Source organism: Lampetra planeri, unplaced genomic scaffold, assembly GCF_965212315.1.
Source record: "Lampetra planeri unplaced genomic scaffold, kcLamPlan1.2.h2 scaffold_2215, whole genome shotgun sequence".
NCBI classification, from domain to species: domain Eukaryota; kingdom Metazoa; phylum Chordata; class Hyperoartia; order Petromyzontiformes; family Petromyzontidae; genus Lampetra; species Lampetra planeri.
In genome coordinates, this window is record NW_027614985.1 from 2,079 (window position 1) to 15,317 (window position 13,239).

Below are 13,239 nucleotides of genomic sequence, written 5' to 3' on the forward strand. Positions count from 1 at the left end.
CGGCTCAACACACGTAAACTGAACCGGTTTTGACATTCAGTGACTCATCAGCAGTATCAATAATTGCTTGGACCATCGGCTCAACACACGTAAACTGAACCGGTTTTGACATTCAGTGTCTCATCAGCAGTGTCAAGAATTGCTTGGACCATCGGCTCAACACACGTAAACTGAACCGGTTTGCGATATTGCGGTGTCTCATCGGCAACCGGTTTGCCCGGCCATCGATGGAGCAAACTCCAAGACGTCCGTTTGGGTTATGGCAACAGCCGACGGATGTAAACCCCATTCACACACAGGCCGCGTGTCCGTTATCACAGGAACAGCTGCGGCTGCCAACTAAAAGTGTTTTGGCTGGAGTGGTGGTGGAGGGGGGGAGGGAGGGCTGTGTGGTGGTGGGGGGAGATGGCTGGGTGGTGGTGGAGGGAGGGGAGGGGGGGGGCTGTGTGGTGGTGGGGGAGATGGCTGGGTGGTGGTGGAGGGAGGGGAGGGGGGGGGCTGTGTGGTGGTGGGGGAGGGAGGGGAGGGAGAGCTGTGTGGTGGTGGGGGAGATGGCTGGTGGTGGTGGTGGTGGTGGTGGTGGTGGAGGGAGGGGAGGGGGGGGGCTGTGTGGTGGTGGAGGAGATGGCCGGGTGGTGGTGGTGGTGGTGGTGGAGGGAGGTGAGGAGGGAGAGCTATGTGGTGGTGGGGGAGATGGTTGGGTGGTGGTGGTGGTGGTGGAGGGAGGGGAGGGGGGGGGGGGCTATGTGGTGGTGGGGGAGATGGTTGGGTGGTGGTGGTGGTGGTGGAGGGAGCTATGTGGTGGTGGGGGAGATGGTTGGGTGGTGGTGGTGGAGGGAGGGGAGGGGGGGGGCTATGTGGTGGTGGAGGAGATGGCTGGGTGTTGGTGGTGGTGGAGGGAGGGGAGGGGGGGGGCTATGTGGTGGTGGGGGATATGGCTGGGTGGTGGTGGTGGTGGTGGAGGGAGGGGAGGGGGGGGGGCTATGTGGTGGTGGGGGAGATGGCTGGGTGGTGGTGGTGGTGGTGGAGGGAGGGGAGGGGGGGGGCTATGTGGTGGTGGGGGAGATGGCTGGGTGGTGGTGGTGGAGGGAGGGGAGGGGGGGGGCTATGTGGTGGTGGGGGAGATGGTTGGGTGGTGGTGGTGGAGGGAGGGGAGGGGGGGGGCTATGTGGTGGTGGGGGAGATGGTTGGGTGGTGGAGGTGGTGGTGAAGGGAGGGGAGGGGGGGGCTATGTGGTGGTGGAGGAGATGGCTGGGTGGTGGTGGTGGTGGTGGTGGAGGGAGGGGAGGGGGGGGGCTATGTGGTGGTGGGGGAGATGGCTGGGTGGTGGTGGTGGTGGTGGTGGAGGGAGGGGAGGGGGGGGGCTATGTGGTGGTGGGGGAGATGGCGGGTGGTGGTGGTGGTGGTGGAGGGAGGGGAGGGGGGGGCTATGTGGTGGTGGGGGAGATGGCTGGGTGGTGGTGGTGGTGGTGGTGGAGGGAGGGGAGGGGGGGGCTATGTGGTGGTGGGGAGATGGCGGGTGGTGGTGGTGGAGGGAGGGGAGGGAGAGCTATGTGGTGGTGGGGGAGATGGCTGGGTGGTGGTGGTGGAGGGAGGGGAGGGGGGGCTATGTGGTGGTGGGGGAGATGGCTGGGTGGTGGTGGTGGAGGGAGGGGAGGGAGAGCTATGTTGTGGTGGAGGAGATGGCTGGGTGGTGGTGGTGGTGGAGGGAGGGGAGGGAGAGCTATGTTGTGGTGGGGGGAGATGTCTGGGTGGTGGTTGGTAGATCACACGTCCCCCCTGCTGCGTTCGGGTGACGGTGTCTGTCAGTTCTAAATATACCTCGGGCGACACACGCAGAGAGACAGAGAGACAGAGAAGGCCCTCGCCTCGCCTCTCGCGGCCGTGAAGACACGAGAGATGGAGCCTCTGTTGCTGATGATGATGATGATCTGGGCGATCGGCCATCCCGCGGGTAACGAACTCCTCGCATCGACTCGACTCGCGTCGTGATTCCACGGAGCGCGTGCGTCTTTAAGCGGGCATCGCCAGCGACTCTTTCGCACCGTACTTAGGCCAACCTTGCTAATCGGAGGCGAAATGTGTGTTGTGTGTGAGTTGTTGTTGTCATTGTTCTTGATAGTTTTCTTCTTGGTTATTTCGGTAAAGTCACGTAGAATGGAAATAATAAAATAATAAAAATAAAACATAATTAGATAATTCTCACGACGTTATTATGTTTTATTTTTATTATTTTATTATTTCCATTCTACGTGACTTTACCGAAAGAACCAAGAAGATGAATCCCTGCAGTCACGAAAGCTTTAAATCGAAAATTCTTATTAGTCGTTGAGCGATACCCGGCCCTGGGCCTCCCCTAGGTCGACTCAGCCTCAAATGAGTACCTGGTGCGGTTGTGTATAGTAAACATCGCCACTTGGGAGACAAATGCGGCCGGGCGTGGTGCTGGCCACCCACCGCCTCGCGTGCCGTGCCGGCCTTCGTAGGTGCTACTCGCTTAGCAGCACTTGCCCCAACAGTTTGTCAAGGCTACACGGGGACTCTTTGCCTTTGTTAATGAAAACTGATTATTTTTTGGTCAAATGATTCACATGGAGGCGGGAGCTCAGCTCCTGTTCACAGGCCTCAACTAGTGGTGGGAATTCCACATTCCTATGGCGGGGGCGAGGCTATCCACATGATAACCACTCTTTTGACTTCCCCACAAAGTAGTGCAGTGCTGTACTCACGTTAGGGAACGTGTTTTAACCATACTTCACCACGCTGGTCACCGCAGATTGTTCGAGAGGGAGAGCCGAGCGGGTTACGTAATCACTTGTTACACTCATGTTCGGATATCTCACCTCCACATTGAGACACGCGCATTGAGATGACCTGGATTATTTTGTGATGCTATAAATGTCCAAATGATGGGGTGGCTTTCTTTGAGCGATCATTTGTGGCCGGGTCGCTTCTGCCAAAAAAAAGTGAATACCTAGGTGGCCTTTAGCTTGGTAGGATGGGGTGGTGTAGTGTTGTATTTGTTTTGATTTAAAGCTTTCGTGACTGCAGGGATTCATGTTCTTGGTTATTTTGGTAAAGTCACGTAGAAGGGAAACAATAAAATAAAAAAAAATATACAATATAACAATACAAATTTCTTGCTGTGGATTTCACAGCTGATGATGATTGCTTGTGTTGCAGTCGAAACGTCGTGAGAATTTTATTGTTTTATATTTTAATTTTTTTTTATTGTTTCCCTTCTACGTGACTTTACCGAAAGAACCACGAATATGTTGAATTTGTGTTTGTGGTGTTGGGCGCTTTGTTTACTGTTCTTGTACATGGCACTACACATCGTGTTTGTGTTATCGTTTGTTGTTGCAACGTTCTTACCCCGTGCCCCCGACTGAGCAGCTGTGACAAAAGCGCTTTATAGCTCATCGGATTCCTCCCTGCAGTCTACATAATAAACATTCTGCCTCTGAACTCGGCGCTAATGAACTCAGCGGGACAGATCCGGTTCCAGTGGGGTGAAGGCACAGCACTGCAACGGCCTTCGTACGGCACTGCTGGGAGAAAGTCGCCTGAGCTATAGGAAGCCCTCGACAGCTCCACCACCCCTCCCCAAACCCCATCCCCTCTCTCTCTCTCTCGTGCTTTTGGCCTACTCTTCCACGCTGGCGACACTTCTTCAAAGTGCCAGGAGTCATATTCTTAGGTTTTTTTCGGTAAAGTCACGTAGGTAAAACATTAAAATAAAAAAAAGTAAAATAAAATAAAAATCACGACGTTTCGGAGGCAACACAAGCTTCCGTCTTCAGGTGGAACCGTCACAGCCACGACAGCTGTATCAAGTAAATGATACGGAAGCTTGTGTTGCCTCCGAAACGTCGTGATTTTTATTTTATTTTACTTTTATTAACTTTAATGTTTTACATACGTGACTTTACCGAAAAAACCTAAGAATATGAATCCTTGCAGTCACGAAAGCTTCAAATCTAGAATTAGTGCCGGGAGTCACCCCCCCCTCTCCACGCGGTCCATTGTGGGTGGACGCAACTTCAACGATGAGGGGCGAGGGAGTGGCAGGTGTGAAAAGAGAAAACAAAACGTTGCGCCCCCTGGCGACCTGCTGCCTGTGCCCGAGATCGCAACTCCAGTTTGAGTCTCCGTCGCCCATTAATTTTCCTTCCTCCCGTACCTCCCCTACCCCCTCCCCTATACCCTACTAATTCCCTATACCGTGACCACCTCCCCTACCCCCTCCCCTATCCCCTACTAACCCCCCTATACCGTGACCACCTCCCCTACCCCCTCCCCTATCCCCTACTAACCCCCCTATACCGTGACCACCTCCCCTACCCCCTCCCCTATCCCCTACTAATTCCCTATACCGTGACCACCTCCCCTACCCCCTCCCCTATCCCCTACGCACCCCTATACCGTGACCACCTCCCCTACCCCCTCCCCTATCCCCTACGCACCCCTATACCGTGACCACCCGTTCCTTATCCCCTTGCACGCCACTGCCATTTAAACAGTTTTCATTGTGAAGCACCTGGCTCAACGTTGCGCTCTCTCTGTGTCTCTACACACACACAGAGAGTGAGAGATGCCTCTCTGTGTCTCTACACACACACAGAGTGAGAGATGCCTCTCTGTGTCTCTACACACACACAGAGTGAGAGATGCCTCTCTGTGTCTCTCTCTACACACACGGAGTGTATGAGATGCCTCTCTCTGTGTCTCTACACACACAGAGTGTATGAGATGCCTCTCTCTGTGTCTCTACACACACAGAGTAAGAGATGTCTCTCTCTCTCTCTACACACACACAGAGTAAGAGATGTCTCTCTCTGTCTCTACACACACAGAGAGTAAGAGATGCCTCTCTGTGTCTCTATACACACACATAGTGTAAGAGATACCTCTCTCTGTCTCTACACACACACACGGAGTGTTTAAGAGATGCCTCTCTGTGTCTCTACACACACACAGAGTGTACGCAATGCCTCTCTCTGTCTCTACACACACACAGAGTGTACGCGATGCCTCTCTGTGTGCAGCACTGCTCGTGAGTGGCGAGAACCAAGAGGCGCGACTCTTCCGAGACCTCATGGCCGACTACAAGAAGGCGACGCGCCCGGTGAGCACCCAGGGCTCGGTGATCGACGTGCTGGTGAAGATGACGCTCACCAACCTCATCTCGCTGGTGAGATCACGCGCCCCGGTGGTGGTGGTGGTAGTGGTGGTGTTGGTGGTGGTTGTGGTGATAGGGGTGGTAGTGGTGGTAGTGGTGGTGGTCGTGGTGGTGGTTGTGGTAGTGTTGGTGGTTGTGGTGGTAGTGGTGGTGGTTGTAGTGGTGGTGGTAATGGTGGTAATGGTGGTCGTGGTGGTGGTGCTAGTGATTGTAGTGGTGGTGGTTGTGGTGGTAGTGGTGGTGGTGGTCGTGGTAGTGGTGATGGTAGTTGTGGTAGTGGTGGTGGTAGTGGTGGTGGTTGTGGTGGTGGTAGTGGTGGTAGTGGCGGTGGTTGTGGTGGTAATGGTGGGGGTAGTAGTGGTGGTGGTAGTGGTGGTGGTGGTAGTGGTGGTGGTAGTGGCAGTGGTAGTGGCGGTGGTAGTGATGATGGTAGTGGTGGTAGTGGTGGTAGTGATAGTGGTGGTGGTAGTGATGGTGGTGGTAGTGGTGGTAGTGGTGGTAGTGGTGGTTGTGGTGGTTGTGGTGGTAGTGGCGGTGGTGGTAGTGGTGGTGGTAGTGGTGGTAGTGGTGGTAGTGGTAGTGGTGGTGGTAGTGGTGGTGGTAGTGGTGGTAGTGGTGGTAGTGGTAGTGGTGGTAGTAGTGGTGGTAGTGGTGGTAGTGGTGGTGGTGGTCGTGGTAGTGGTGATGGTAGTTGTGGTAGTGGTGGTGGTAGTGGTGGTGGTTGTGGTGGTGGTAGTGGTGGTGGTAGTGGCGGTGGTTGTGGTGGTAATGGTGGTGGTAGTAGTGGTAGTGGTGGTCGTGGTGGTAGTGGTGGTGGTAGTGGTAGTGGTGGTAGTGGTGGTGGTAGTGGCAGTGGCAGTGGTAGTGGTGGTAGTGGTGGTAGTGGTGGTGGTAGTGGTGGTGGTAGTGGCAGTGGTAGTGGTGGTGGTAGTGATGGTGGTAGTGGTGGTAGTGGTGGTGGTGGTGGTAGTGGTAGTGGTGGTGGTAGTGGTGGTAGTGGTAGAGTTCGTATGTTTTACCCCTGTTCTGCAGAGTGTGAGTGCAGATCCGGGAATGTGCTATTAAGAGATGGGGCCTTACCATCAGTCCCACAACAAACCAAACACCTGCCTGGGTATTTTATGTGATCAAACACTCGACCCCCTCCACTCCCCGTGAGTGATGGGGCAGTTCTGGAAAGAGTGGAGAAGTTTCCGTACCTGGGCAGTGAGCTGATGGCAATCCCCAGACTGGCAGTGGAGGTCTCGCTCCGAATCAGTCTGGCCGCATTATCTTATCATCGGCTGCGTAACACTGCTGTGTGGCAGCTACCTGGCCTATTTCTCTGCACGAAGATTTCGATCTCCTCGGCCACAGTCATGCCCTCCCTTCTCTGTGCTGATCAGTCCCACCCGCCTGCCTGGACCCTGATCACCTAGTCGTGTGCCGTGCCGGCCTTCATCGGCGTTCACGAACAGCACTTGCCCCAATGGTCTGTGCAGGCTATACGGGGGAACTTGGCCTTTGTCTTTGTGTTCACAGAAAGAGCGAGATGAGATCTTGACCACAAACGTGTGGCTTGAGCTGGTGAGTAGCAACTCTCCCTGCGTACACCCACGTGTGTAATTTCGACATCGACATCATCGCCACCGTCGTGAAAACAACTTACCAATTCGTTACTGCTTCAGCACACCGGTTGCTCGTTTGAGAGTCAAAACCCACTACAACGTTTGCAATTCGAGTACCATGACGTTTCGCCGGTAATGACAGGAACCCGGCATCGTCAGGCGGACAGCCAGGGAGTTTTGGTGAAACCCACCACCACCTCCTCCTCCTCCTGTTGCTGTTTGGGTCTTCAGGAAATCCTCGAGTTGGGATATTTTAAATCCTTTATATTAAGTTCACTTGCTTGCTTGCTTGCGCGCTTACGACCGTGCAAATCTTTCGGTCGTTTTTTAACCCACTTCCCGTGATCCAATCGAGCTGACATTTTGCACACATACTCGTTGTGCGTGACAATTTATTTTCGTGAAAACATTTTTCCACAACTTTACACTTTTTAGGAAAAAAATAAGTTCTATTTAATTACCAATTGCTTAATGGTGGCAGGCAATCATCTGACCCATAGGTGGCAGCCATCTCAAGCCAGAGGACGAGAGGACTCTAGCCGCCACGCATATAAAGGATTTATAGTGAAAAACTTTGTTTTTACGGGTTAATTTTTTCCGGCCTGGTCGTCATTCGGCTCTGACCTCCGTCAACCTCCACCCCCCCCCCCCCCCCCCACCGTTACCCCCATCAGCAATGGGAGGACGAGCGGCTCAAGTGGGACGAGACTGAGTACGGGGGCATCGACATCATCCGCGTGCCCTCCAAGATGGTGTGGCTGCCCGACATCGTGCTGGAGAACAAGTAGGCGGAAGGGGGGGGGGGCACGGATGTCCATACACCTCGCTCCATCTCTCCACCACCCCCCCTCCCCCCCCCCCCACAATCTGCTCCACATCTTGAAACGATAGCTGCCGTGGGGACAGATTTCGGGCAGGCGGACTGGAGTTATAATTATGCTCGTAGTTCTTTCGGTAAAGTCACGTAGGTAAAAAAATTAATTAAAATTAATAAAGAATAAAATAATAAAATCACCACGTTTCGGAGGCAACACAAGTCTCCGTCATCAGGTGGGACCGTCACAGCCAGATTTGCTGCATCAAGTGAGGCAGTGATTCAAGATGCAAGCTCTTAAATACATTCTAGATTTGAAGCTTTAGTGACTGCAAGGATTCATATTCTTAGTTTTTTTCAGTAAAGTCACGTCGGTAAAATGTTTTAATTAATAAAAATAAAAATCACGACGTTTCGGAGGCAACACAAGCGTCCGTCTTCAGGTGGAACCGTCACAGCACGATAGCTGTAATCAACATCACCACCGCCATCGTTACTATTTGTTATCCATGACTGTGGCATCTACGTTTGGCCGCGCGTGTGCGTGCAGCGTCGATGGCCAGTTCGAGATCACCCTCTTCGTCAACGTGCTCATATACCCCTGGGGCCTCGTGTACTGGCTGCCTCCGGCCATCTACCGCAGCCCTTGCTCCATCGTGGTCACCTACTTCCCCTTCGATTGGCAGAACTGCTCGCTCATATTCAGGTGACGCCGACGACGGAACGATGCGGTGGGCTCCCCTTGCCCGCGAACGAGTTTTGGTTCCAGAAGTCTGTTTCGTGAGTCGATTTGTTTCGTAAAGTTCAACTTTTACCCTTATGTCGATTGCCAAACGCGTTGTAACGGCGAGGACGCTAAACACGGGGGAATGGCTTTAAAAGTTGGATGATCTCATGTAGATGTAGATGCCACTGGGTCTGCACGTTCTGCAGATGTAGATGTCACTGGGTCTTCACGTTTTGCAGATGTAGATGCCACTGGTTCTTCACATTCTGTAGATGCCACTGGGTCTTCACGTTCTGCAGATGTAGATGTCACTGGTTCTTCACGTTCTACAGATGTAGATGCCACTGGGTCTTCAAGTTCTGCAGATGTAGATGCCACTGGGTCTTCACGTTCTGCAGATGTAGATGCCACTGGGTCTTCACGTTCTGCAGATGTAGATGACACTGGGTCTTCACGTTCTGCAGATGTAGATGCCACTGGCTCTTCACGTTCTGCAGATGTAGATGCCACTGGGTCTTCACGTTCTGCAGATGTAGATGCCACTGGGTCTTCACGTTCTGCAGATGTAGATGCCACTGGGTCTTCACGTTCTGCAGATGTAGATGACACTGGGTCTTCACGTTCTGCAGATGTAGATGCCACTGGCTCTTCACGTTCTGCAGATGTAGATGCCACTGGGTCTTCACGTTCTGCAGATGTATATGCCACTGGGTCTTCACGTTCTGCAGATGTAGATGCCACTGGGTCTTCACGTTCTGCAGATGTAGATGCCACTGGGTCTTCACGTTCTGCAGATGTAGATGCCACTGGGTCTTCACGTTCTGCAGATGTAGATGCCACCGCCGCCGCCATCTATTGCGCGGCGGTTGAATTTACGACTCGCGGTCCGAACAGGCAACTGGACATACGGACAGGTTTGTTCGTATGTCTGAAAGTTCGTAAGTCGAATGTTTGTAAGTCGAGGAGTACCTGTATTACCTCGTTTTCTGTGTTTAGTTTAATCATCCTTCCACCCCCCAGCCCCCACTACTGTGATTAGCACGATTGGCTGGATACGGTTGGTGCGAAAGAAGTTCAACATACATGCTGTACATCGACTCAGAGACCCACGTACTTACACAGAGATCCATAGACTCACACAGAGACTCCTAGACTCACACAGAGACCCATAGACTCACACTAAGACCCATAGACTCACACAGAGACCCATAGACTCACACAGAGACCCATAGACTCACAAAGAGACCCATAGACTCACACAAAGACCCAGAGACTCACACAGAGACCCATAGACTCACACAGAGATCCATAGACCCTGATTAGTCCCCTGGCTCACTGGACCCTAATTAGTCTCCTGACTGACTAGATCAGTCCTCCTGATGGACTGGACCCTGATCAGTCCGCCCTCGTCGTCGCTCCTGTGAGCAGGTCCCAGACGTTCAGCTCCAAGGAGATCAACTTGTTGCTCACGCTGGAGGACAACGTCACCGTGGAGTGGATCCACATTGACCCGGAGGCCTTCACAGGTCCCACGCCGCCACCAGCTTCGTGCAAGCGCTAACCCCTCTCTGCTGCCTGCCGCATTGCAGATCAACTCCGCACCACGCGAAAACACCGCGTTGCTAGCGCGCGCCCTATTGCACGCAGTGCCAAACAGAGCCTTACTAACCCATCCCTCACTAACGCATCCATTATTAACGCATATCTTACTAATGCAACCCTTACTAACCCAACCCTCACTAACGCATTTCTTACTAATGCATCCCTTACTAACGCATCTCTTACTAACCCAACCCTTACTAACCCATCCCTTACTAACCCATCCCTCACTAACGCATCCCTGACTAACGCATCCCTTACTAACCCATCCCTTTACTAACCCAACCCTTACTAATGCATCCCTTTACTAACGCGCCCCTTACTAACGCCACACTACTATATACGTGAAACAAACGCCTGGCTAAAAATGCCTTAATAATACAAAAAAAAACCCACCTTACTAACGGACGCCCGACTAACGAATTTGCTTGCGCGTCGAACTTCCTCCGCACCACCGTAACGTAGCCGCACGTGCTCATCGGAGGTGCCTCACTCGAATTGAATCTCTCTGTGCACCGTGGCATTACTAACCTGGGTGCGGGGGGGGGGTAGTGGGCACGGGGTCGGGGTCGAGAGAGGAAGGGGGGATGGAGTGAGGTGGGGGTGGGGTAGCGGTGAGTCTGGCGAACCGAGTTCGATTCCCTCTCAAGGCCAACACCGGTGACAATTATCTGAATCGGTTCTGGGCCTCCCCTAGATCGGCTCAACCTGAAAAATTAGTGCCTGGCACGGTGGGTAAACATCGGCACTCGGGAGACAAAGGCGGCCGGGCGTGGTGCTGGCCACCCACCCCTCGCGTGCCATGCCGGCCTTTATATAGCTGCTATACTCTTAGTTCTTTCGGTAAAGTCACGTAGGTAAAAAATGAAATTAAAATTAATAAAAATAAAACATTGTTTTATTTTTGAAATTAAAATTAATAAAAAATAAAACATTGTTTTATTTTATTTTCATTCATTTTAATTTCATTTTTTACCGACGTGACTTTACCGAAATAACTAAGAATATGAATCCTTGCAGTCACGAAAGCTTCAAATCTAGAATTCATAGCTGCTACTCGCTAACACCACTTGCCCCAACATCCTGCCAAGGCTATACTTTGTCTTTGAACGGGTGGAAGAGTCGTGGTTGTGGTGGTGGTGGTGGGAGGGGGGGGTCTCGCTCAGGGATGACGTCACCCCCCCACCTTACCCCCCCCCCCCCGCCCGCCACAGAGAACGGGGAGTGGTCAATCCGCCACCGCCCGGCGAAGAAGATCACCAACGAGAGGTTCCAGCCGGAGGACCTCGAGTATCAGCAGGTCACCTACTTCCTCATCATCAAGAGGAAGCCCCTCTTCTACGTCATCAACATCATCCTGCCCTGCGTGCTCACCTCCTGCCTGGCCATCCTCGTCTATTTCCTACCTGGCAAAGGTGCGCGCGCCCCCGCTAGGCGCGTGAGTGTCTCACGTGTGTGTCCCACGTGCTTGTCCCACGTGCGTGTCCCACGTGCGTGTCCCACGTGTGTGCGTGTCCCACGTGCGTGTCCCACGTGTGTGTCCCACGTGTGTGCGTGTCCCACGTGCGTGTCCCACGCGCGTGTACCACGTGCTTGTCCCACGTGCGTGTCCCACGTGCGTGTCCCACGTGTGCGCGTGCATGTTTGTGTGCGCGTGCGTGGGGAGCGGTGGTGCAGCGGTTAGCGCACTGCGGTGCGAACCCGACGGCCCGAGTCCGATTCCCGCTCACGGCCACTAACGCCGGTGACGATTATCTGAACTGGTCCTGGGTCTCCCCTAGGTCGACTCAGCCTCAAATGAGTACCTGGTGCGGTGTGTAAACATAGCCACTAGGGGGACAAAGGTAGCCGGGCGTGGTGTTGGTCACCTACCCCCTCGTGTGCCGTGCCGGCCTTCATAAGTGCTCGCTAACAGCACTTGCCCCAACAGTCTGGTAAGGCTATACGGGGGATATTTGTCTTTGTGTGTGAGTGTGCATGTGTGAACCGGTCCTGGGCCTCCCCTCGGTCGACTCAGCCTCAAATTATTCGCTGTTGCGGTGGTGTGTAAACATTGCCACTGGTGCCATTGGGGAGACAAAGGCGGCCGGGCGTGGTGCTGACCACCCACTCCCTCGTGTGTCACCGTGTCGGCCTTCATAGGTGCTGCTCGCTAACAACACTTGCCCCGACAGTCTGTTAAGGCTACACGGGGGATCTTTGTCTTTGTCTTTTTCTCCTCCAGCCGGTGGACAGAAGATCACTTTGTCCATCATGGTGCTGCTGGGGCAGACTGTGTTCCTCATCCTGATCTCCAAGAAAGTGCCAGAGACATCTCAAGATGTCCCACTCATCGCTAAGTACGGCTGCCCCCGTTCCACCCAAGATATCACAATCAGAATATTGATTTTCTCTTGTGACGTCACTCACAAATGGGTGCACCTTGTTTATTGCCGCCCCCCACCCCCCCAACTCCTTCCCCCCGCTCAAGGTACCTCATGTTCAAGATGATCGTGGTGGTCATCATCGTGGCCAACTGCGTCGTGGTCCTCAACGTGTCCTTGCGGACCCCCAACACGCACAGCATGAGCCAGCGCACCCGAGAGGTGGGCTCCCTACGCTCGCTCGCACGCGACAGCCGCGACGAGTCTCAAGGCTGGCTGCTCAGGAGGATCCTGCCAAGTTTTTGTAGTGGTGGGGGAGGTGGGGGAGGGGTGGGGGGGGATATTGCTCTACTGCTGCTGTGTGGTCTAAAATCGAGTCATTGATTTGGCAGGTAATCACTCTTCGGCTTTGGGATTTTTTTTGCACGATTGCAGTTCCACTGTGGGTGTGGGTTTAGCTATGGGAGGAGGAGGGGGATAACGGTAGAGCCCTGGTGAAACACACGTGGAACGGCGGTAGAGAGAATGTACAAACTCCACATACACACACTCATAAAGCGAAGATCACCCGTGTCACCTTTAACAGGCAATGAAGCTGGAGGTCTTAAGATATCCAAACGCAAAATAGAAACCTTACTCATTGGTTCTTTCGGTAAAGTCACGTAGGTAAAAAATAAAATAAAAATAAAATAATCACGACGTTTCGATTGCAACACAAGCAATCATCGCCAGGTGTGAGAAACACGGCAAGAAAATTTGAAAAAAGAGGCAGTTTTTTCTGAAATGTATTGTTTTTTATTTTTATTATTTAATTGTTTCCCTTCTACGTGACTTTACCGAAAGAACCAAGAATATGAATCCCTGCAGTCACGAAAGCTTTCAATCAAAATGTTTAAATTTTTCATACTTTGATACTGACAGGACAGGTCACAACCCAATCACCCACG

The 13,239-nt window shown here is 53.0% G+C and overlaps 1 protein-coding gene across 1 annotated transcript; it reads left to right on the forward strand.

The window, feature by feature from the left end:
• Positions 1-1,768: 1,768 nt before the first annotated feature.
• LOC144740492 (acetylcholine receptor subunit gamma-like) lies at positions 1,769-12,590 on the forward strand (the record flags this gene model as incomplete). The annotated part of the gene is made up of 9 exons (XM_078623345.1): positions 1,769-1,954; positions 5,049-5,194; positions 6,704-6,748; positions 7,464-7,573; positions 8,154-8,309; positions 9,759-9,856; positions 11,144-11,344; positions 12,154-12,268; positions 12,400-12,590. Coding segments are annotated over exons 1-9 (1,117 nt in total), but the record flags the coding sequence as incomplete, so codon positions are not given.
• Between the last annotated feature and the right edge of the window lie 649 nt (positions 12,591-13,239).